The sequence below is a fragment of the Meleagris gallopavo genome, chromosome 7 (genome assembly GCF_905368555.1).
Source record: "Meleagris gallopavo chromosome 7, MGAL_WU_HG_1.1, whole genome shotgun sequence".
Taxonomy (NCBI): Eukaryota; Metazoa; Chordata; class Aves; order Galliformes; family Phasianidae; genus Meleagris; species Meleagris gallopavo.
Genome location: NC_139410.1, coordinates 14,429,824 through 14,455,979, shown reverse-complemented (window position 1 = coordinate 14,455,979; position 26,156 = coordinate 14,429,824). Strand labels below are relative to the sequence as shown.

Genomic DNA, 26,156 nt, shown 5'->3' with positions numbered 1-26,156 from the left:
ATTTTTAAACAAGCTTCTAATACTTATATGCCTCTGGGGCTGTACTGAAAAGTTTTTGTTAATTGGTAAGCTATTTCAAAAGGTGTTCAAAAGAATGTCTAGGTGTTACTTTTGGTGACAATTGAAAGCTTCAGTAATTTTCTTAAACATTTAGAAAAAAACTACTACTGTTGATAGAGACAAAGTAATTCTTATCCTCTAATTCCTCAGGTCATCCATTTATTGGAACTTGAAAATGACCTTTATTTCTTAATTAAGGAAAAATTTACACTATTCAATTCAAAATTTCTAGATTTGATTTCAAGTGCTTTGACTACTAAATGCATGCACAAGGAGTTAACTAGTGTCATGGTGGTCTATTTGCAGAAGAAAGTACTTCAAATATTTAACAGTTGTGGGGGATTTAAACACTACATGATACATCAAGATCACATTCTCATTTTGCGTGATTCAGATGCCTAAACATGTTTGTCCAACAGCTTTTATTTTAGCCTACAGTGAAGTGCTTTTCAAATGCCCTATGCACTTGAAATGATGCTGAATAGCACCATCTATTGGCCTCAAACATTTGACTGAATTGGTATTCTTGCTATGCTACAGTTAGGATGTTTTTTTTCTTTTTTCCCCTCTTTTTTTTTTTTTTAATATTATGCCTTTAGTTTTTGCATTATTTATTTACAAAGCATGCAAAACAATATAAATATTCATGTTCTTAGTTTTCTTTTCATTTTACTTGAAATCTTCTCTATCATCCGCTCACAGGAAGAAGCAGAGTATGAGAAAATGCGAGGAGGAAAAGCAGCTATGAAAAAAATTAAACTAGCAATCAACAAAAAAAATTAAGAGCAAAATAAGTCTTCCCCCCTCACAAGAGCCATTTTGGATAACATAGTATGGGGAAAATTTTCTACTGCCACACTCATGCTATAGATGTACAGGTTCACTTAGGTTCACACTATACTGTTAGATACTGAACAAAGAAAGCTTACTGATTGTGACAAGCAAAATATGAAAAGTCAAACAAGAAAATCTACGTTAATAGTTTATCATTAAAGAAAATGGATTTTTAAACTATCAGTCAAATAAAAAGACTGGTGAACCAGAAATACAATATATTTATGATGTCTTCTATAGTGGAATTTTAGATAGACACCTCTAACACATCAAAATTACGGAGAAACAGCCAACATTCACTCAAAGATAACAGCTCCAGTATACCGCCCATCAATAAAACATGCAGAAAATATGAGGGGGAAAAAAGCACACTCCACCCAAAGCAAAATAAAATAACACCCTGAAAGTGGAAAATATTTTTTGAAATAAACTGGAGTGGAAAAGGCAATTTCGATAACAAATCAAACATTTTTGAAAGTGTCTTCAAAATACAAGCATTAAAATCAGCAACAGATGAGAGATGATGAAAGGAAAAGCAAAAAAAGCTGTCAATTCAATTTCTAGAAGAGGAAAAAGAAATCAGGGAAACAGTGAAAGAGAAAATGTGCACTCAGCTATTAGAAGATGTTTAGAAATCAATTTTCTCCAAAGCTATTTTCGAAAGTGATTTCAATTCGTAAGTGGGGATTACAGTTACTACTTATGGTATAAACCTGAAAATAACTTGTTCTGATTGTTGTTTCTACAAAATACTGTCAGCATCAGATAACCAAGCAGTGTTTGTTATTGCCTGTGCCTGATGGTGATAAGAAAGCTGTAGGCCAGGCTGTAAACTTCAGGGGGAATTCAGACTTCAAAGACAGCATTTAGCTACAGGTAATGCATAGTTCTGTGGTATCAACTCACTATAATTACAAAATATTTTTTATATTTCCTTGAAATATACCTTATATTCATAAGTCTTGATCATTGAAAGTGTTAAGCCAGTTTCAACTCCTGGCAAATGTAGTTTAACAAAGACCAAATATTAACTCATTCATGTAAAAAAAATATAGGACTTCTCAGCCATTTTCTCTCCAGCCGCAGGCAGAGAAGGACAAGGAAATAATTGCTATGACGATGTAAGAAAATTCCCTAACAACAAACTATAGATAAACCGTATATAAAAATCAGTATTTTTCTATACTGGAAAACAATAAATATCATCTACATATAATGAACATACCAAGTTCTTAAATTGCTCAGACAGTTAACCATAAAATCATTCACTATCCAGAATTCCTCAATATTCATAACCAAAATGCATAATACATAACTGCATGCAATTAGAACTGTTTTGCTACTTGAAAAGGACAGTGGAAGTCTCACACTGTGCTGACTCTCAATCTCTTCATGCTTCTGTTGCAACGCTTGTGAGGCTCTAATTGAATCTCCTATTCCCCACTGGGTTCTTAGCTGCTCTGATCCAGGTCCTTCAAGCCAATTAACTACCTGTAAAAAAGATAAATATGACAAAAATAAGACAGCAAATCAACTATGTGGAAACTTGTAGAAAAGTATTTAGTTGCAAAACTAAGTATTTAAAAATATATGTAATCTTTTTCAGCATCTGTGGAAGTCTTCCCACGAATCCATCCACAAGTTCAGAAGCATTATATAGAAGTTACTTCTCATTAATCTCAGCCTATCAGCTCCACAAAAGCATGGAGCAAAAGATGTCTGTTCTAGAAGTAACATCTCCTATTTCTGGTAGAATGGCATTTGACATGGAAGTGCATATGGAGCAAATGTGTGTCATTCAATTCCTCCACATGGGAGGAAAGACACACTGACATTCAACACTTACTTATGAACATTTACGGAGACCAAACAGTAGATATGAACACATGGAAAGATGAACGTTTTCTTAGCAGTGACTCCGTCACAACAACTGTGAAACATTGGATCATCTCCACTGGTTCACATTTTTATAAGTAGGCTTTTTCATCATTGGCAAAAAGTGCATAAATAGTGGTGGCAACTGTGTTGAAGAAAGTAGTTTTGTAGCTGAGACTTTGTTCTATCAATCAGCACTATTGTGCTCTTTATATGCTTTATAGTTTCCGTGGAAATACATATGAGGCATTACTTTTGGAACAATTTTTAATTTTTAATGATTAGAGATTACTGTAAGGTCTGTCACTTTTTTTTGTGAATTAAGATTTGAAAAATAGTAATTAACATTGATTAGCAATGTAAGAAGGTATACAAAGAGTTAAATTGGAATGCAAAGCAAGAAAAAAGATGGAAAATAAATCAGCAACATAAGGGAGCAGCTTTTCTCTGTACACACCCATTCCAACTGAAAGCACTGCAAGCACATTTATACTGCAACTTGTTTGTTTCGGCAAAATAAATCCCACACCAGTTCGCCTCCAGCCCATCATTATCTTCTTTAATTTACCATGAGCTCAAGTCTTTTTCCCCCACAAGCCAAAAGGAAACTACATCAGTTTACAGACTTAGTAGATTTTTCCATGTTTTTATGCCATCTAAAGAGCTTTAAAATGTACTTTTCTATAAAACAGACTAAGCTAGTAAAATATTGAAATATATTCTTGCTGTGTACACTGAGAGTCAGTTCACTTACTATGCAGCATTCATAGTATAGAGGGAGCAAACAAAAGACTTCCTAATAAAATTAGTGGCAAAATGAGGCTGATGCTCCAGTAAACAAGTCTATTTAAATGCATTAACAATGGCTGTTAGCCAAACTAAGTCATAAATTTAATTTCAATCAGCACATCTTCTTCAACCAATACAGCTTTACCACAGGGGGGAAAAATTCTCACCCAATTACATCCACTGCCATGCTAATGTTTGATACAGTACTATTGTCACCTTTTATACATTTTTATTTCCAGCTCAAAAAAAAGTTGATATTTACTTTTTCCTTTTATAATCATTTGAATGACTACACAAGTGAAAATGATTACTCTATTGCTAATTTTGCTGCTAGAAATAAAAACAAGATTGATTAGTTTTTCTTCCCTATTTGGAATACTGTGAAGGGAAAGTACTTGATTCACACTCCCCATGCTTTAGAAATGTTAGCGTATAAAGGTTAGAAGCAACATTCATTCTATTTTGTGAACATTCAAACTATGCAAAATGTTTAAAAACATAGAACTAATTTCAAGTGATAAACACAATCAAAGAAATGGAGATTTCTTTCTCTTATCTCTGAAACCATGCTGACAAAATGTTGGAAGTGCCAATTACATGCCTGTTTCCAAAGGACAGGACCAATTCATTATGGCCTTTAACAATTGAATAAAAGATGTCTATTATTCTGGTCAGAGGTGACTCAAAATACAGTGTTTAACTAATTTTAACTTTGCTAAAACATTCAGCATTAGAATGGAATAAATGACAACATTCCTTCAGTAACAGGAACTTGAAAACTAAACTCTCAGACAAAACTACCGCTAAATGCATCTCATATGTGAATGTTCTCTGCTATCATGTCAGGTATTCCACTCCTTAATGAGTTAAGCAGCAAGAAACAAAGGGATGTGGTGAAGCTTTTTGCTGTGGGGTTGAAAGCAGGTGGAGCTGAGTAAATTCTAATCACCTCTATTGTATCAGAAGAGACTTTGGAAAGCCTGTGCCAGTAGCCAAAGCATAAAGCATCCAGTCAAACCAGTGTACTGAAGTTTCAGGAATAGGAGGAGAATACAGGCTGGGTCTTGAGCCCAAACCTGCTTCTCACAGCATTCAAGAACTTAATTCTTACCTGCATTACCTTCTGCTGAATTTCCTCTAATTGAGTTCGCTTGCTACGTTGCCTGCAAACTTCCTGGTAGCGGGTATATTGCTCTCGGAGGGAGTCTAGGAGCTTCATGACTTGCGGCTGAGCAAGCAGCTCATCATCCATTGGAGACCACGACACTCCTCCATCTGAGCCATTAAATCGACGCTGTTGTAGCTCAGAGAGCAACTCATGGCCTTTGAGGGAACGTATAATGATTTGGTTAATGCAGATACAAAATAAGCACAAGGTGATGAGTCAGCAAATGTACTGCTGGATGGTCTAAAAGTACATTTCTGCAGCTAATAATCTTACATGCATTATGCACATTTAATGATACCATTCCATTAACATTCAGAGCCTCAGGCACAGCCTGGGAGTTGTACCAACTATAAAATAGGGCAGAAACCATGTGCCATATTTCAGGTATCTAAAAGATACAATATTGATAATAAGGAAACATTTGCAAAGCACAGTGCTGATTCTGGAACGACTGTAAGTGTTCTCATTTACTGTAAAATACTGTGTAGCATTCAAAATATTTCTCTCATTTAATTCATATTCTTAGAATAAATGATTTAGAAGCCCTAACAAATTCAGCACACTCCGGTCAGCTTACAAGATTTTCTAACAAGTGCAAAAGTGCAAAAGAAAGGATGGAATTGAACCTGAAGTATCATGCTCTTAGACACTGAGTTATGGTACAGACTCTCTATAGAGCAATAACTTTAATGCGTATGAAAATAGCACAGTTTGTCTATTTAGTCCTGCACTTAAACTGTTCAAAGAAAGTGAGTTTTCGTAAGCTGCAGCAAAGTTTAAGATGTGAACTCCACATCCACTACTAGCCAACTCAGTCTATTTGTATATCCAGAAGCTCAATGAACAAATTAGCAAGTGTTTGTTCAGTAAAGACATCTTGATGTAGAAGTGAAAAAATCTGCCAATCCCACAGCTGTGCAGGTCTTAAATGGTGGTGTGCCAGTTCACCAAAATAAAGAAACAACAAAAAACCAGATACTAGCATAGTAATTGTAATACCTCCAGGTAAACACAGAAAAACAGACTTTAAACTCAAGTATTATCATCTATACAAAAATGCCAAAGGCCTTGGAATTTGCAGCAAGCATCTGTAAATTACTCTGTCCTTATACTGTGAGATGTACACAATTCATAAGAATTCAAACACATTTTGCTAAGCTCTTGAGATAAATATCATTGATTTCACCTCCTGGAGTACTACAAGGCACAGATAGTTGCAGGGAAAACAGTTTAAGATTTCTGTAAGTCATATTAGAATAATCTTACATTATTATGTTTCTTCCACAGCAAGGAATTAATATTTTCATGATTTTTTTTTAAGCTAAACTATTATCAAACTGTAATAGTTACACAGTTCTTCAAACTGTAAGAATTACATAGCAGCCTGCAAAAGCAACAATAATTATAAATTATGAAAGTCAGGAGACTTATTTTAAGAACTCAGAACAATAACAAAACAGACCAAAACTGGTCTTCCTTTTTTGGTTTGTTGATATTTGCCCTTTAAGGGTAGGAAACTTTAATAGAGAAAAAAAATGACTTTTTGATTCTCAAACTTTCAATATAGTGATCAACGACAACAAAAAATAGTCTCTTGGGAACTCCTATGGCTTGAATAACATTATTATACCTATTATTGTAGCTCTAAGAATGTCATTATGTTACAATATTAAAAATAGACAATGCTTCCAAACTTTCTTGGGAGCCATCTACTAAAAAAAAAAAAAAATAATGTATTGTTGCATTGTTCATTAGAGGAGTATATACAATTTGACTTTAAGGTCTGACAGTTTCTACAGGTGCTTTGTATTTAAAAATTTTTAAAGGCTATAACAACCTTTTAACACTTAGAGAATTCTCCCATATCTCAGTAAGATAAAGCATATGCAGAGCCAGTAGCTCTCAGTAGCAGACGTTACACAAATCACACATCATGAATGTAGTAGGAGACTATAAGATAAGGAGCACTCCTCAGACTCTGATCACCATCTTTATGCTGTGCTTTGCTTCCCACTCTATACAAATTTTTAAGCATATTTCTAGTCCAAATCACGGTGCCATTCTGTGTTATTGGGAATAAGATATTCACACTAAAAACATCTCAAAGAAACCAAACTGTTTAAAGCTCAAGGGATAGTCAAAGAATGGAAGTCAGAAGGACCATGCTTCACTTTCATAGGTGGGCAGCTCAGAATGAGCTTGATGCAAATTATCTGACTTGTGCATGAAAATGCTTCGTATCATTACCATTTCGTGGCTACTTGAGAGGAAATCATTCCATGAGAGGCCAACATATCAGCATTATCTAGAAGCAATGTACTTTCAAATTAAAGCTACTAATTATTGTAACACTGTAAAGATGTTATCAACACTACTAAAAATTATTTTAAGCAGCATTGCACGCACTAAGACGCATTGCTTTCCTTTTTATCCCAACAAAGATGACACTAATTGATAAGCTTATTACATTGTGGCATTGGTTAAGATAGCTATCGCACCCTCTGCTTTCAAGTGAGGAACAAAGTGATTAATGAACATTATTAACTGACATTATTATTTTTCAACTTACCTGTCTGCAGTACAGTCTCAGGATCAACTGATGGAAGGAAGTTCAAATCTATTGATCTTGAATAAAAGTAATAAACAAATGTCAATAATTCATTTGCATTACAGTAGCACTAAAAAGCTCCAACCAACATCAGAGCTATCACACTCTGTTAAGAGACTATGTACTTTTCTCCATATCTCTTTTCTTCACACCCCAGAATATGCAGTATCTACATGACATGAGAAAAGCAGATCAAGTGGCAAACACCAGTATCCATAGTTTACAGAACTGTGCAACAGTGGCAGAAGTTTTGTTGACGGAATTATCCCCATTAGGGATAATAGAACAAGATAAAAGCCCCATTGACTTGTGCAGTCATGAGATTTCTAATCAAGCCTGAAGCTGAAATTTTGATCTTCTGTATCTCAGCCTAATACCTTAATTGCATAGGCTCTTTGTAAATCTAAAGAAAGAGTAATTATTTTCTATGACTTTGATAAATGATGGAAAACATGAACTTGCTTTTGACACTGTTTAGATACATGTTAGGACGCATTGGTTTAAAAAAAATAAAAAGTTCAGTTCTTTAGTTTCTTGTGGAGTCTATTTACATCAGGAAATCAACCACTTATAGGAGAACAGTATCAGAGTAAATCCCTCTTCCTCATTTTGATTCTAAACATGAGTAAAACAGTCATTAAATTCTTGCTCTTTGTACACATTTATCAAAATGAGGTGCAGCCAAACAAGCATCCATCTGACAAAATTTGTGATGTTTTTTAAATGTTGAAAATGTCCTTACGTATTTCATGACATTTAAAGTATTACAGTATTTTCAATATCATTGCGATTTCTAGTGAAATTTAATATCAAAAACCCATGAGTTTCAAAAGCCTAACTACATACCTGTCTTTTTCTTGTTGATTTCCTTTATCACTTCCGTTGTTAATTAGAGCAAGTTCATCAAGCAAGGATGTTGATTCTTTTGTGAATTTTTCAAATACCTAAACAAAAATGCATGTTTTAAATTAAGAAATACAAATAATATAAGCGATAAAATATTGAGGGCATCAATACAAATTTATCCAGTGGCTCCAATAATACATTTCAATCTTCATATTGTTTCCCAATATATAGAAAGTACAGCAAAAAGAGCATAGTTTTCTACATGGAACACTTAGGAGCACCAGAAGCTTTTAGGAAGATAAGAAATATCACACAGTACAATGAAGAACTGATTTCTGAAATACATTTTTTTTAGATTTCTACAGAACCTATAAGTTCTTATGGACATACTTACTTCACCATTTCATTTATGCCGCTATCTTTATTTAAATCTCAGGCATAATGCTGAATCAGTGTTACAAAAGCATTGGATAGCTCAGCTGAATGGGTAAAAATAATCAGCTTTGTGAAAATGCCAAATCTTCATTGCTATGAACAAGCTACAATGTAATGAACTCTGAGGTAGAAGATATACTAGCGATTTAAAAAAAAATACTCTGACCAGTTTCTTCAAATGCAGAGAGTACACAGACAGCAAAGCCTACGTAGTCAGATATTGCATATTACTCAGATTACATCTTTGAAACAGATTTTAACCCTGTATGATTACTGCAACTCTGTATCCACTGGGAAGACAGCACTGATAGATCTTTCAGCCAAGTTTTAAGCTGTCCTAACTCTAAAGTATTTCTTCCTTGTTAGGGATTTCCCCATTAGTAGGCAAAAAAATTCCCTTCATAACCACTCCATCATACACTCAAGTTCTACTAGAGTAACAGTCTATGGGAGAGCTCCACTAAGGAACCTGTTAGTTCAATTATCATCATGAAATGCATGCATTTGGACCACAATACTACACACAGGACAAATTCTATGCAAGGCTCCTACATGAATAGAAATCCATGGATCAAGAACAACACATTTGAAAGTAACAGAAAACTAACCAGCCTCTTATTCAACCAATCCATATGATCATAGGTGAGAGTTCCTCCAAAATCTTCTGTTAGTTGACATGGTTCTATGTATCGAGTCAACTTGTTAGCAGACACCAAAATAACCTGCAATAATAAGTATCAGATATAGGTGTAGGTAATGCTTATACTTAAGTTCCTGACAAGTTGTGCTAAGTGTGTCCAGAGGTACTGAGCAGATCTTTTCAGTGACTCACAACAAGTGACCATCTTACTGCTAAATATCCCTATGAAGCACGGTTGACCACAATTAGGTGAGGCCTAATAGAGGCATATAGTTTTGATACACAGTCTACATTTCATGCAGAATCCCTTAGAAGCATCAATGGTATCACCACCTATTTAAAGTAGGAAAAAGAAATATGCTTGTTGGCTGTTTTCTTCACGGTATTGATGTTTCTTGATTAAGTTATACTTTGTGACCTATTTTCAGTGAACACGGTGGCAGGATATCATGCTGCAAAGCACCACTCTCTTGCAGACCTTCGTGCCACACAAGCTAAATACCTGCATTTACCATGCAAATGTGCTGCATACCTTTATAGTTTAGGTAATTTTTACATTCTGTACATCCCTCTGAATTTATAAAAAAAAGGAGAAGAAAATTAATTCACTCAATCAGAACATTTCAGTATGGAAACAGTAAATCAGGTAGCTAAGAACATCAATTCTAAAAGGATTTAAAAAAAAAAAAAAAACCCAGTAAACTGCTTTAATAAAATGATGGACTGCACTGAGACGACCACTTAAGTCTGAGTATTTTACTGAACCCTTTGGAGAAGGACTGGGGGGGACACGACAAAGGATAATCTTGATAAACTTGTCCTGAGGAGACATTTAAAACATTTCTTCTCTTGCAAAACAAAACCTTACAATAATACATCAGCTACTTCAGATTGTCTTCATTCCAACCCTACTCTCCAAAAACACCACTCACAAGGGTCATTTAATCGAAGAACACAAACTTTCCTTGCACTTTATTAAGAAAAATTCATAAGTTTTGAAGCAACTTATGATGTTGCTTCAAAAACTACTTATTCTAACAGCTATTTAAGAAGCTTTGAGCTAATAGAGTATCTGACATATCTGACACTGCAGAAATTCTGCCTGAAAACTTTGAAGAAAAAAAAAAAAAAGCAGTCATCTGGATTCTGATATGGTGGCATCAGAAGGGCAGCTCCTAAACAGAGTTTAGCTTGTTCCTGCCTAGCAGCAGTGCTAATGCAATTCTACATATGTTTTAAATTAGTTAACTTCACTATTTTTATGTGAAAGTTGCCTCTCTGAGGCTTCAGAACTTCTGTTTTGGTTAGCTACCACTGAACTGTAAGAAACAAGGTTGAGAAGCAAGGGGAAAGAAGTCAAAAGGTATAAATGAAGACCATTTATTGTTAAAAAAAAAAAAAAAAAAGGAAATATCCCTCTCCTTGCTTGCAACTGGACTGATTTCCACCCCCCAGCCTCCCCAGATGACTGAAGTATTGACTTTAGAAAAAGTTGAACAGTAGACTATGGTTTTACATTAACATGAACAGTTTAGATTTTCAAAGGGATAAATGAATAAGTCTGGACAGATGGGTCTTCCAAAAGCAGGGAAAATATTAGTTTCTGAATCTGTCTCTGTTTCCTAACCCACTCTACCCACTCACTGGATAAGTCACATCTAAAAAGGTAACAGTGGTAATAAGGTTTCAAACATGCCCTGTGTGGTACTGGCCAGAATCCCTATCATCATCTGTACTCGGTTCTTTTCAGAACCTAGAGGAGCAGTAACAGCTTTCATTGTTCCAATCTAATCATGCTTTGTACAATAATAGCCTGCTATAATACTTGAAAGTCCTTACAGAAATAACTCAAGCAAGTGTTTTGGGAAAAGTAAAAATGCTGTATTATGGAATAAAATCAGGACAATATTTTTAGGAACTGACAAACGAAAATGAGGAAAAGATATAACATACCACAAGGTGCTGTTGCAACTATAATTTTCATTCACTTACTAGAACATAAAGCTATCATTCTTAAAATATATCATTTCAATTAAAAGTACATGAATGCATGCTAAAAGCTGATCACAGTTACTAGATAACTGGCTGGTAGTTTTCGACAAATCTCACACAAACAGACCTAAGTAGAAGGGTTTTTTGTTCATTTCCCCAAATTTCTGCCAATTTCTGGTAAATTCAGAAAACTCATCCTTTCTGATAGCCTAGTTAATAGGTATAAAAGACTGAACTTTGACAAACTCCTTTGGGCTCACGAATTGGACTCAATGATCCTTGTGATTCTTTCCAATTCAGGATGTTCTCTGATGCTAAGTCAATACCCGAGTTGTTTTTTTTTAGGTGAAAGGATTCTCAACGACTTGTTATTCTAACAGCTTACATATACAAACAGCTTTGGAAAAACACGGGAAAGCTTCAGTTAAGAAGGCAGAGATTGCAAGCATAACTTCGCACTTCAGCCTGTGAAGAAACCCGAGCCACAGAACTCCTACTTTCACTTTTCACATTATACTGAAGGCAACCTTCGTTTAAAAAAAATAAAATAAAATAAATCAGTAACCTGTTTCTTGGTATTTGTTTTGTTTTAAAACAAAGTATGAATCTTACTTCCTTTCTAAAACAATCAAATTAAACTTTCACACTTACATTCCCATCCCTCCCAAAAGAAAAAGATTAACCGTCCTCATTCTTCAGAAAATTTAGATTCTGGAAACTGTGATATAAGGATTGAACTATATTCCTAGTGACTTTTCAAGAATAACTCTGGCACTTTAAACAGACAAATCATAGCTGCCCACATTCCTGGTCTGACAGTGATTCATTGCCATGTAATTGTAAAGTTGTTGTTCTTTGTAGAACAACTACTCCACTGTTTCATAATAATGAAACCCTACTTGATTAAACACTGAGTAGTGTAATGAAATACAAGTTAAATATTTATCTGACCAGCACCATGCAGAACATCTGGCATACTAGAAAAACCCAACAGCAGGTAGCAGAACCTCGACATAGACCAGTCTGTCAGCTTCACTCCCCTTCCCCATCCAGTACTAACTTCTTTGGCTACTCATTCACCTTCTCCTTCAGGGCTCATGATAATAACACACTGTCATTTTTCCATCCAGAGAAGAGAATAATAGGCACACACAACCTGATATTTTTCAGCACATCCTTCTTTAGAACTGAACTCTAAAAGTGACAAACACAGGTTTACCTTCCCCAGCTCTACAGGGAAAATTCCTTGATTTGGCACAAGTTTAAGGCACAGATGTAGCACATTCAGAGTGTTGTTTTTTTTTTTTTTTTATAAATAAATTCAGAGGAAGAATATGCCGTAAAATAAATGCCATTTAGATGGTTAAAAACTGTAGAACTGCTAAATCTATTTTTAGGAAAGTCTGTGAAAACTAAGTTCCAACGCCTTTGCTCTAAAACAGTCAACTGGAAGACTAGATAAGGAAGTTAGAGACTTACAAAATGTTATTCATTTATTCTCTGGAATAACATTCTGCCTATTACTATTATTGATAAGAAATAAAATGGGGCTAAGTGTGCCAAAATTAATTTCTAAGTTGAGAACTGAGAGGATATGCAGATACATATTGTAACTATATATTCAAAATTCAAGAACAATATAGGAAAACTTTTGTGGTAACATATTAGAGAACTCTAGATCACAGGGGAAAAAAGCCACCTGTAAAAAAATGGTTGGGGTTTTTGTACTTTGGAACATTAAGGACTGCTATAACCAGGCAACAAAGAACATTAGACTGGAAAAGGTATCTACTTCAGAGTTACATTATTTGAATTGGAGACCAATATAGAAAAAAAAAAAAAAATCTAATCATGTTTGTTACTTCCCAGTTGCTTTCTTAAGCACTTCTTACAACACTCAATAACCTTTTGTTCCTGTAATTACTCCCAGAGCTTTGCAACTCTTTACCACCACACCTCACCCTAAAGCACAGAATCTTTGCCTTACAACTGAAATGACAGCATGGTGACTGATGGCTTCATGTGGCAGTATTAAACAAGGTATAAAAGGCAGGCCAGGAAGCACAAAGTAGGGTGTGGAGGATTTTATTGGTCCAACAGCGGCCTTGGTTTTTCTAACTAATAGTTATCCAAATCTAACATCCCTGAAAAATAAAGGTCAGGCATTGCTTTGGTTTTACCGCTAGTATATACAAACACACAGCTGCAATTTTGTGTAAAGGGGCTTCCATAGCGCTCAGTACTCAAATCAAAAAGAGGGCAAAGATACATTACTAGCTCTAACACAAGGACTACTTGGAGCACAGAGGAGGGGCATTTTTAATGAGTCAGTTTTGCTTGTAACATAACCAAGAGTTAATGAATAGTGAAGAACAAAGGCTTACTTATTACTAATGGCCATTCTTCATTATCTGGGAAACTACAAGATTTTTCCTACTACTCTCTCATCCTTCCCTGTCCTTTAATGAAGGATGCTATTAAAGAAGATGAATTACTGCACAGAGAAACAAACTAAACAAGTGCAAGAAACAAGGTAGAGCTAGGACAGTATCACATAGGCCTCTTCATCAACATCTGTAGTGACTCTATATGCACAGCTGCTCAACTGCCCCAAAGCTGTCAGCAGCTTCCATACAAGCAGGCAGTCTCATTGCATCAGTGAGTCAGACATTCAGTGCTTCTAAACTAGGAGGGAACTCAAGAGCAAAATGTTATTAACCACAACAAGAATTGAGCAACTGCCCCTTTATTACCCTCTACTCATACAAATCTCTGTTCCATCCCTGCATTAATCCAAGATACAAGGAACCAGAAGAACAAATCTTAAGCTTTCCTTCTGACAAGAGTGCAGTTGATATGTACTTTTTTTTTCCCCTCATAAAATGGTATACATGGTTGACTTCATTTTTAAACAGTTGACACATTTTGATCCATGGTTGTATGAAATGTATACTTAGTATTTCAATTATTTTCCTCTTCCTAAATCTTCAGAGCTCTTAAATTTAATTAAGAGAACTGTAGATCAAGATTGTATGTCAGAGAGAAATGTTTACAGTTTAGTAATATAAATGTAGTTTAGAAAACAAAAATACTCTAATGATCTATGCCAACAATGCAAATACTGTCAGTACGGATGCACACTTCATAAAATGACTTATAAAATGATAATTCTGTAATGAAATTTAATGACTGACTGAATTCTTGAAGGTAAATAAGAATATCTCCCTGTGCAATCATTTAAAATTATACCTGCTTCACTACCAAATATTTTCTGTAACCATTCTACTTGGCTAGAAACAGATTCTAGCTGAATCATATTAAAGAAAAACCTGAAAAGAATCTAGAAAGATTTCTTTCAAACTAGCAATATCACAATCAACGTATTATTTTAGACCATAATTTCAAAGACTTCCCAGGACTATGCACACTGGTAGGTAAAAAAAAAGTTTGTATTCAGTAATAGGAGCTGCTGAAGAATTCCTGTCAGCATAGGGCTTGGGCATTTAAGCTACATCCACATGAAACTGAGTATTTGTGAACTTAAGTTGCTTTCTAAACATAAGCTCCTAAATCATCCCTCTGAGTACAGATGGTTGGTTCAGTTTCTTTCCTAATGCGATGTGGTACAAACAATTGACTAACATATAAATATCACCATACTCATCTTCTTTTGCACTAAGAAAAAAAAAAAAAACAACAACATTTTTGATTAAGTAGGCTATGACTGAGCTGCTACATACTGAACTTTAAGACAAATACACTTTGAGCACATCTCCTTGCCTGTCCCTTCAGAGGATTCAAGTGAAGGCAAACAGACACTTGTTAAACCCAGGAGAATTTGATTTTAAGTTGAGATTACCATAGCTGAAGCTACTTTCCGTAGCAAAAATTCAGCCATTGCCTTTATTAATAAATATCTAGCTGTCTCAAGCACAGAAGTGGTTGTTCAGACATTCTTTTGTACACAGATTACTTTTCAAATCTGTCTTTAAGGAACTACTCAAAAAGAAAATACAATCTTTTCTTCTGTTAGATAAATAGCCCAAAGACAAACTTGTAAGATTTCCTTCCTGCTAAAACACTAAAACTTATTACAAAAAAAGAATCCATCCTCCCTGACCCAGTCCTTCAGAACTCTTTGACATCAAAGAATTGTTTCTGGAAGAAAAAATGGAATTATCTCTTCTAGGTAAAGTTTGATAAAAGACTTAACAGACTAAAATTCTTATGAATTAACAATGATTTATCTAGATGATCAAATCTCTAGGATTATATAATTTAGTATATGATTTACTTAGTAGCTGCATCTTCCAAATTCCCTGAACTAACTTTTCTAGATGGGTATTCAAAAACATAATCTTAACATCAGAGAGAACTACCCAGAATTAGATAAGGCTCCAAAATACACTTAATCTTTTTAACAAAAGATGCTCTTGTAGTGCCTCATACAAAACATGTTTCCATTTCAGTAACTGGCAAGTACTACAAATCTACTGTAGTTCAAACAAAATCCATTTCAAAAGCACCTGGAAGGATTGATAACACAGAATTTTCCAAAAACAAAAATCTGAGTTTCCAGTAACCTCCCAAAAAGATAAAAGAATGGAACTGCTAACATCATTATGTAATCTTTTGTGCATACTGAACCACGTGATAATATTACCAACTTATCTTTGGAAAACTGAAAGGCCCTGTGAACTCTATTACAAATGTCAAAAACTCAAAGATTAAAGAATATTCATGCAGCAGCAAGATGTTCTTCAAGAAAGGGCAACTTTTCATTTAATAGCATTATACAATATGCAACACCACAATTTATTACAGAAGTCATGAACAAAATTCACACTAAACCTCATAACATTTTCTTGCTCAAAGCATCAACCAAATGTGTCATACAGATTTATCCTCTTGCTCAGCAGCAGATTTCTAATTAGGGACTTCATTTAATATTCCTTTCAAGTAGAAAAAAGCAAAAAGCTAAAAAGCCACAGTGCTTTATTAGGGATCTCCATAAAGCACCCGAAATAAACTGTTTTTAAGGAGCCATGCATTTGCATCCAATTATTCTAAAGAATTCCAGAAATGGTATTTGTGACTGAAGCAGATAAAAGTTATACGTACCTCGAAGCCAAGTCTATCTTTCTCCTTCCAAAAGCAGAAGTGTGTAACCTTCTTATCCCAAAACTCATCTGGCTTTACTACACAAACAAGTGATACCTCAGCTGGAACAACATTCTGCAAAACAAATTAGGGGAGGGAATAACAGTAAAACATTCAAGCTTTCATGTATCACAGAACTGATCTCTACTTATGTGCCACCAGCTACTCAAGAAGTTACATTCGCAGATAGAAATTAAACAAGATTGGCTGCATCTATGTCCTAAGCTGGCTCACAGTCTGCAATAGATCGCATAGCAAAATACTGTCAGAACTGAAAAGAAAATCTAACCACTAGTCCATGCTGTACCAGCACAGAAAGACACAAATTTTTTGTTTCATTAAATGTTATTTATAGTATCTCTTTTTAGAAAGTTTATAACAAGGCTTACTACTTATGCAATCTGCTACATAAAAAAAAAAAAGTAATCACACACAAAAAAGTTGCCCTATTGGAAGTAGACACTTTTTAAGGCTTTGCCTAATTTTGTGGAAATCACTCCAATAAATAGCAGTAAAGACAGGAAAGGCAGTAGAATTCAACGTCTTCAATCTAGTTCAGTGTGCTGTATCTTCCATTTTTATTTGAACACTGAACCAGAAGATAGACCATATTCCTTACAGAAATAAAACTTTATCATATATCCTATGATATTCTGAAAAGGTAAGAAGAAATCGTTACGAGCAACCTTAATTGGTAATTGACACTTTTTTCCTCCCTACTTCGAGTAGCATCTAGGACTTAACTTGTGACTAGGACTATAGTAATGCAACAAAAATCAACTGTTAATTCCAATGGAAGCTAATTGGTACTGCATAATGCATCAAAGCCTACTTATCTGCACTATCAGCATGAACTGTTCTCTGCTTATGTGCTTACTACTCGTGGTTGATGATGCCAAGAGCATAATTCTGTATTTTTTCAACCAAAATTCTATTTCAGGAAAAAGGTTACAATCTCATGCGTTGAGAAAGAAAGGAATTTGACCCTGATTTGACAGAAGCGTATCATCCTCTCTTCAGATTGTTTCTTTGTCAAAGAAAAGATATTGTGATATTAAAAGCTCGTAAACTGCCTGCCTGTCTCTCAATGAAGAAATTAACGCCCCTAAAGTAATGCAGCTATTGGGTTCACATCTATAGAACAAATGTGTCAGCTATTGATGTTGAAAGTGGATTTACCTGTAGCATTAACACAACTGTCTTCACCACATTCCACTGAGATTTTCTGCCGTCCACTATCACAGTAAATCCTCTTGCTTTGCACTTCTCACTAAAAAGGAAAAGCACTTAGAAAAAAAGGTGTAACTCATCAACAATAGTATATCACAATGACTCTGGCTCTAAATCTAGTGAAAAATACAGCTATGTAGATTCTTGGACACAGTTATCCATCAACACCATAATGTAAGTTTCAAAACATAGCTATAATGTAAGGCATGCTCAATTGTTAGACATGTTAGGTTAGCTTATACTTCGGAGGAATAAGTAAAATTCATGTTTCTTAGACATAAACAATGTTTCAGGCAACATCCTTTCCCATATTCCTCCTTTTCAAATACAGCAGAGTGACTCTTTCCTGAGTGTAAAATGCAAGTGCTTAGGCCAAAATAGATGCATTTCACAAGGTGCAAGTGAAAATGACAATAATCTTTCCATACTGCCACCACAAAGATCATTTTTTCCACATAAGTGACGAACAAAATATTAGAAGTAGGAACTCTGAACTTTGCATTCAAGCAGACTCCCAGTTTATATAGAGTACAAAGAGTGCTTCCATTGAATTTTCAGTTATTTTTACACTAATGTATGTAAAAAAAAAAAAGACATACACCAGGGTGAGACAGGAATAATAAATGCTTGTGAGAACAACAATGCCTACAGCTGTTCCATAAATGTGGCCAAGTCCTTAAGTCAATGAGATGGCTTGCATGGATGACAGTTTGGGATTTCCAACACTTTACAAGCTGTTCGGAAAACTCTTTCACAACTTCAATGCTGTTCAATATACACATACACATTGATGCTTTATTTGTAAACAAACTGAATTTATTGCTTGCTTTTCTCGCCCTAACCAGAACTCTTTTTTTTTTTTTTCTTCCCTCCAAATGATCTTAACTACAGAAAGAAGTTGGATCACTTAATTACGTTCTTAATGCATTTGTAGTTTCCAACAAGCTAACTGCACTAAACATCCTTCAGGTATGGCACTGAATCTTTATTTCCAAAAGACATACTTAGAGGGATACAAGCAAACATTTAGCCGAAGGACTTCATTCTTTTCTAGATATATGCAAAGCAACTCTAAAGATTGACCTCTGGATCTTAAAAAAAAAACAAACAAAAACAACAACAACAACAAAAACTGTCACTATAAGTTTACAGGGTCACGTAAGCAGAACTTTACCAAAAATATCTTACAATCAGGTCTGAAAGACAAAACACTTGAATTTTAATTCAGCACACTTAGGTGGTATTTTAACTTTCAACATTTAACTGAAGCTGGATAACTTTGAGGAGACTATTTAAAACTCTGCACAATTAAGGTCTAAGGTTACACAGAATATGCATGTAGAAAAGTAAAAAAAGAAGAGGAGGCTTTGTTTACTTTGGGTAAATTTGTAAATTGCAATGCTACTTTTGTAAGCTTAAGAAATTCATTAGAGTGGCTCATTAATTTACATAGCAATTTAAGCACGCTGACATTAAAAGAAATAAAGATATTCCATGAAAGGAGTGATGAAATACTTAACAAATATGTACAACAAATAGAAGAACACAAAGCTAGATATACAGAATAAAAGAATTTAGGCAAGCCTTAGTAGATCTCCAGGTTCATTTGAACATGTATGTTTCTAAATAAACCAGACTGTATAATGTTTTGAACAATCATTTACATAAAATAGATTTTGCATTATATCAAATAGAAACAATAAATGACCCTTTCCAGGACTAAAAGAACCAAGCAGCCCTGAGAGCCAAATGCCTTAGAAATCACCTTGGGATACTGAGCAGGTAGTCCAGCGTGACACTCAACTCATCCATACTTGTCTGCTCAAGGCATAATGGAATTGTCAGAATGAGACCACTTCTTCTGTCCTTCCCTCCTATTTGGGCATGAAAAAGTCATTAGAAAGTTAATGTAAGGGCTTAGAAGTAAGAGAAATAGTTTGTAGTCACATGGTCTCAAAACACATCATAAAACTAATATTTAAAGTTGCTGTGGAAACTATTCATGATGTTCTTCCAGTTAGATGTGAGGATCCACTCACCACATTGATACTTAAGGCATCACCAAAGCTTCAGAGAACAGACCACATCCGCATCGGTCATAGCCTTTCATCTGGTAGACCTGACATAAACACTGTCCTAATTCCAGTTTCACAGAAGCATTATTTTTGCACATGTAGATTACATTTTCACTTAAAGATTTCCTAGATCATCTGTACAACCAGTCAGTCAGAAACCCAGTAAGATTCTAAGGTAAGCGAGCTTAGCTGCTTCAACTGCAAGGCAAGACCTGCTGGAAACATCCCTTATACACAGTGAAGTCTTGTTCCACACGGGCTGCTCACAGTTGATTATCCATGCATCAAGCCCATGGATTTCCTGACCTACTTACAGGCATGTAACAGTCACCTCACAATTAAGATAAATACTTCAAGCCATTTGCTTTGATCTTTGTATGCATTTTACACAGGCAGCAACAGAAACAAAACATGGCAAGTGTCGGCCACACATTTTCACTTCAATCAAAATCAAGCATTAGGCAGATGTACTGCAGTTAAGTAGAACATGCTACATCTGCGATTTATGTCATTTTTTTGATTGCACAGCTAATCCAGAAAGTTTCTGGGAAAGTAGTTTCTTTTTTATTTAAAAAAAAAAAAAAGAGGATATTTAAAGAGCTGAGATTTTCTCTATGGGTCTTTTCTCAAAAGGATTGACCTTTGAGTCACACGGTTATCAACCAACAAGAAAAATGGATTTGGAGCAGCTTTTTCCCCCCCTCATAGTTTCAATGGGAACTGAAGACAAATAAACCAAATATATCAAGATCACACAAAAAATAAATACTGACACAGTGCCCTGATATGTGCGTTTATTCTCTCAGAAGGGTCTCCCAGAAAATCTGATAGTGTGAAAGGAGCCACTCAAGTGTGCAGAGGACTCCCTATATACACCATACCTTACAGAGGGGCATCACTGCTGAGCCTCTGAAGCAGAGAACTAAAGTCAGTAAAAGGGCAAAAGTAGCTGTACTGGATCTTTCCACAGAATTTGAAGAAGCTCTTACCTAAGTCATATATTCACTATTTTCAGTAAAATTACCAGGATCGCCCCCCCCCCCCCTCCGCCCCTGAATTTGTGATCTGAGAAAAAAAAAAATTACTCTCAAATGTTCATGTGGTTAAACCCATTATATCACAGTTTTGCTTCCCTGCAAGTCAGGGACAGAGAGCACAGCTTCTTAAAGAGTAACAACAACTGTGGAGCAGTAACACAAAGCACACAGGTACAGCACAGCAATGCTTGCAGATGTATACACCTACATCGACATAATTAGAGAAGAATTCCTCCCAAAACATTAGAGATGTAAGCAAAATAATGGAAAATAGTCTGTTTACACAACATATGTTGGCATCTTAATTGCAATAGCTTTTTCCCTTGCTTCCAAACTTATCCCAACTCCCCTAATTATTAAAAGATATATATATATATAATATAGTATTATATATATATTATATATATATATAATATAGTATTAAAGATCTACTGGTATGCAGGTGAGCAAACTGTATGTCTTCAGAACTACTGCTTAGATAGTCTATTCTAACAGTTGTGTTTCTCTTTTTTTCTGTGGTGGGTTTATTGTTGTTTGTTTCACAGGTGAAGGGGGAAAAAGAAGGGAGGGGAGGAATTCTTGGAAAAACAGAAAACAATATTTAATTATTTACTAACAGAAGCATTAACTAACGGTGAGAAAGGATCTATCTGTTTGTCCTTTCTCCTGAATCCAGTGAGCCACTGTATAAAACAAAACTTATTTACAGACTGTCAATCCTTATCTGTCTCAGGAAGAAAACCTTTTCAGGCAGAAGCCTGAAAATGGAATTAGGAAAGAGGAAAGAAAAAGGAGGGAGAGAAAAAAATCCTTAGTCCTTTATGAACTAGAGATTCGTTCTCATCCAAATGCTTGAAGTGAACAAAAGAATTTCTCCCTACTTGCTACACTGCTTCATGAACCCTCATTAAATCCAACAACTAAGAGAAAAGCAGTATTTTTGAGGATGTAAAATAATACTTAAGGAGCCATGAACAATGACTTTTTAGCTACCATTTCTTAACAAGAAAAATAATAAAATGAAGTACTAAGCCTTCCCCCAAGCAGTCAGGCATCATTTGGTCTTTCCCTATCCAAAAAATATTTTAAAAATGTTTTCAAAGGCAGTAGGACATCAGTTTTTAAGGATTCAAAAAATAAACTGGTTTAAACAATTCAGAACAGCTAAATTCAACAGCTAAATTCAAGAATAGGTTACAGATAGAAAAGTGGCAAACTAGGAAAAACTGCCGCAGTAAAACATAAGAGAACACTGTCATAAATAACCATAAAGACTCAAAATGCAGAACGGACAAAAGTTGGTGATCAAATGGAGTAAGTTCATGACAGCAGAAGCAGTAATACAGGAAGTTATGCAGGCATTTCTAAAAGGAACACCACGACAACAGCCTCAGGCCAACCTCCAGGAGCCAAAATTCAATCAGGAACAACAGCAGCCACCCCAGACTTGCAAAACTGGTATCTAATGCTACCTCTCCTCCTCATCAAGAACTTAGAAGTGATCCTGAAGTGCAGGCTTAAGATTGTTCATTTAGGAGAAGATACACAGAGGGGAGAGTATTGCAGAAACACATTTTCTTTTTACATTTATACCATGTTAGTCTTACCATAGATGATTCACAGCTGAAAGAGACTTGCTCTCTTCCATTTTTCCCCCCGATTCACACAAAAGAGCCAAACAGAAGGCCCACAAATTCACTTAATGGTTAACAGTTGTCCACGTTTTTGGGTTTTTTTTTGTTTGTTTGTTTTTACAGACATGAAAGGCTCCAGTGTTGAACAAGGACTTATAAATCAAAGTTGAGAACTGGCACTTCAAGTCTACTCACAAAAGATACCAAACGCTCAGACATTCTCACATGTATACCCAGATTTAAATAAGAGGGCTCCAAAAGTAATGCCTCTTATTATATTATGTTTGCCCATGATGTCAGAGGCAGATGTTGGTAGCGTGGCAGTAGAGGTTGAACCTTCCCACCAAAATCCTGTTACATTTTGTTGCCATGTGACATATAGTAGCAGAGGGGGAGTATGAGAGAATGGTGTCTGACATGGAAGTACATATGGAACAAAGGTGGATCATTGAATTCCTCAGACAAAACGGCAATCAGTGACATTCACTGACACTCGCTGAATATTTATGAAAACCAAACAGTGAATATAAAGCACTGTAAAGCAGCTGTTTCAGCAGTGGTGACTGTGGATCACCTCCATTGGTGCAGAATTTTACAAGCATGGCATGCAGGCTCTTATTCATCACTGGCAAAAATGCAGAGCTAATGGTGGTGATGATGACAAAAAAGTGTTTTGTAGCTAAGAATTTGTCTTATCAAATGGTGTTATTGTGCCTTTTATCTCTTGCTTTTCCACTGAAATAAATAGGAGGCATTACTTCCAGAGCAACCTACATAGCATTTGCGGATCCCACAAAATAAACAACCAAACTACGTCTTGACATTTCACAGAGACTGCAATAATTAGCAGAACTATTCAGTTTCATGACATGTCATCTTGCTTAACCGAAGCTTTTTGCTCTCCTTACCTTGTAAACATTAGCAGAAAAGATTCAAACAACTATATTCTGCACAGTATTTTTTCTGCAATGTTCCTGCTCACATAGATCAAGTAAATGTTCTGCCTACCTGTCGTAATGTAAACTGAGGACAGAGTAGGAATTATAATTCATTATTTTGCTCAGTGAAAAGTGATAGCCTGTGGTTTATAGAAAAGATAACTTCTATATATCCATCTAAAAAACATTTTAACATAAAATCCTATCTTTAAAGGAAATTCTGGAAGAGAAACTGGACTTTAGTCATCGATACAGTGCAGCATTTGCCAGTATTAACACACTAAAGTATTTAATTAATGGTAAAACAAATTGCTCTTTTAGCAGTATAATTATTAATGTTCTAAATATTAGAGATCCCATAAGTATTAACCACCACTGTTAGAAGACCATGTTTAGAGAGAAACCCAAAACAAATTGTGATTTCTGATTATGAGCACAATGAACTTGAAATCTCCTGTTTTACAAAAAAGCTCTACCCTCAGTTCAGTTCTCAAGTTTAGAACTAATTCTGAAAAGAATCTGGGCAAATCAACACATTGTGTAACCTAACTCAGAAGTGGCATAGTTTATAAACTGGAAAAAAAACCCACAAACTAATTAAAGCAACAAAGAAAACTAAAACACACTGTAACTGATTTTACACCAAACAGGCTGGGTTTTTGTTTTTTGTTTGTTTTGCTGAGTCATTAGCTCTCCTATCTTCCTGCCATTTATGATGACCTACCAACATGAATTCCAAATCCACTAGGTTGTTTTTCCAGAAAAAGGCAGGGCCAATATTATTTGTATGCACATTATAAGCAGCCTTATCATACAAATAACACCAGGGAATGGCTTTACTAAAACAACATTTTTTTATATTTATTTTAAAATCATGGTAGTCTTACTTATGAAACTAAAGGAAATAAACTTGCTTTAAAAAGAGACAGGAGAAAGTGGTTTGTCTATGAAGTTATTTTACTTACACTGAATAATGCTTAATAGAACTACTGCCTGAATCTTTATCATTTATTAAACTAAAAGTATCTGTTAATACTACACAATTCCAAAAGGTCAAACCTATTTAGAAATATGAAAGTTCAAAAAACATGATAGCATTTTCCTGACACTCAGTAAATTGCTTTTCACTAAGATGATCTGTATTTCAAAATGGATCAGGCAGCTTTACCAAAGTGCAAAGGCACTCTAGTTAATGAGAACTTCCCTGCTGCATAAACCTGAACAACCAACCATTTTATGCATCTGCTATCACTACTGAGGAAGCTGCCTGCTTTTGTAGGCTGTAATATAATGTGAATTTATTGTTTTGAATAGGAGTTGTTTGATTTGAAATCTCCTGGGACAGCAAGCAAATTCAAATCATAATAAATCACATTTAAGAAGGAACAATTTTCACTTTGAGTGATTGGGGTGGGCTAAAATGAACTAAAACAGAAGAATACTTAGTTATTGCAACATCTGTCAATTTTTAAAATTGTGAAGTCCCCTGCAAGTTAAGTACTTTCCCTTTTCAAATCCATCTTTCCAAGCATTCCCTTTTGTTTTTTTCTGTGGCCCGGAGAAGCTAGAATTACAATTAATCCAAGATTCAAGAATTGTGAATGAAAAGAAAAACAGTAGTTCTAGCTTTGTTTGAATTAACTACTTGGAAGCAGAATTAGCCACACATTACAATGTGTTGATTATCATCATCTATTTCTAGGTTGGAGAAAAGACAAGGGTAAAGAAAATCCTAAAACTAACCACGTGCATTTCTAAAATCACTTTCAAAATAAAAAGGGTTATTATTGGATGCCTGCTAAACTGTCATTCTTTTACTTCTGAACTGAAACTTCAGGACATCTACTTTGTGGAGTAGAGTCACAAGCTATGCTGTAATGAAGTGCTAAATGCCAGCAACAACATGTTGCCTACTAGATAAAAAAAGATGCTTTTGAAATGTGATATAAGTGCTAACCTGCAATATATTTCTGCTACATACATTGAATAAATACAAGAAAGCAAACAAAAATTTCACCCAAATTATATAGAAAGAAACCAACTGAGGAAAATAGAAACTGTACCTGAAAGAAAAGCCAATTTTTTCTTCAGAATGGGTAATATTACTGACGCTTCCATTCTATTTCAGGTAATTTTCACAGCTCTGAAACACAAGAAGTTGAAATTGTAAAGGAGGGGTAACAAATCAAAATGTTTCACTAGAGAGCACTCCGGCCAAAACACTCGTTCTCCTCTGAAGAAAGTACAAAACAGAATCCAAAGTACTGTTAGAAAAACAAATCACCTACTTGCTTGGTCATTCAGACATAAAATAGAACATGTGAATAAAACTAGTGCTCTCATCTACATTTTCACAGTCCATCCTACATCACCAGGAATATTACTATGAAATAACTTTTGCTTCATTTGAATCAGGACACCGTCACTACCCTGCCATTAGTAGATCTTCAATTAAAGAAAAAGAAATCTAACAGTTAAAATAAACAAGTCTAACCTACAGATGGAAATGCTTTTTGCTCCTTTTGTCCCCAAATCTCTTCCTTTGTACAACTTTATGTAAAAAAACTGCAGTTCATTGTGATTAAACATCGTTGTTTCATTGACTATGAACAGGATGTCGGCACTGCAATCTCCTTCCTCCTCCAGGTGCACAAAGCAGCAACTCATGCCCGTGAGTATTCCTGAGGTCATGTTTTTGCTATGCCCCAGAGCACCTCATACAGCACTTTCCTAGTAACAAACTTCACCTGAGTGTCAGCAATCACACCCTCCCCTTCCTCCTGCACCAAGATCAGCATCATAATTCAATTATTCACCCCAATTAGACAAACTTTC

The 26,156-nt window shown here is 35.2% G+C and overlaps 1 protein-coding gene across 1 annotated transcript in view; it reads right to left on the bottom strand.

Annotated features, from left to right (window-relative positions):
- Positions 1-26,156, bottom strand: part of SESTD1 (SEC14 and spectrin domain containing 1) — a 51,686-nt gene that overhangs the window by 11,472 nt on the left and 14,058 nt on the right. The window contains 9 exon segments of the mRNA XM_085227695.1: positions 2,263-2,385; positions 4,670-4,881; positions 7,296-7,351; positions 8,181-8,278; positions 9,224-9,337; positions 16,369-16,482; positions 17,587-17,677; positions 19,403-19,511; positions 25,385-25,464. Of these exon segments, the coding sequence (XP_085083821.1) occupies positions 2,263-2,385; positions 4,670-4,881; positions 7,296-7,351; positions 8,181-8,278; positions 9,224-9,337; positions 16,369-16,482; positions 17,587-17,677; positions 19,403-19,511; positions 25,385-25,439 (972 nt within the window). The 5' untranslated portion in view covers positions 25,440-25,464.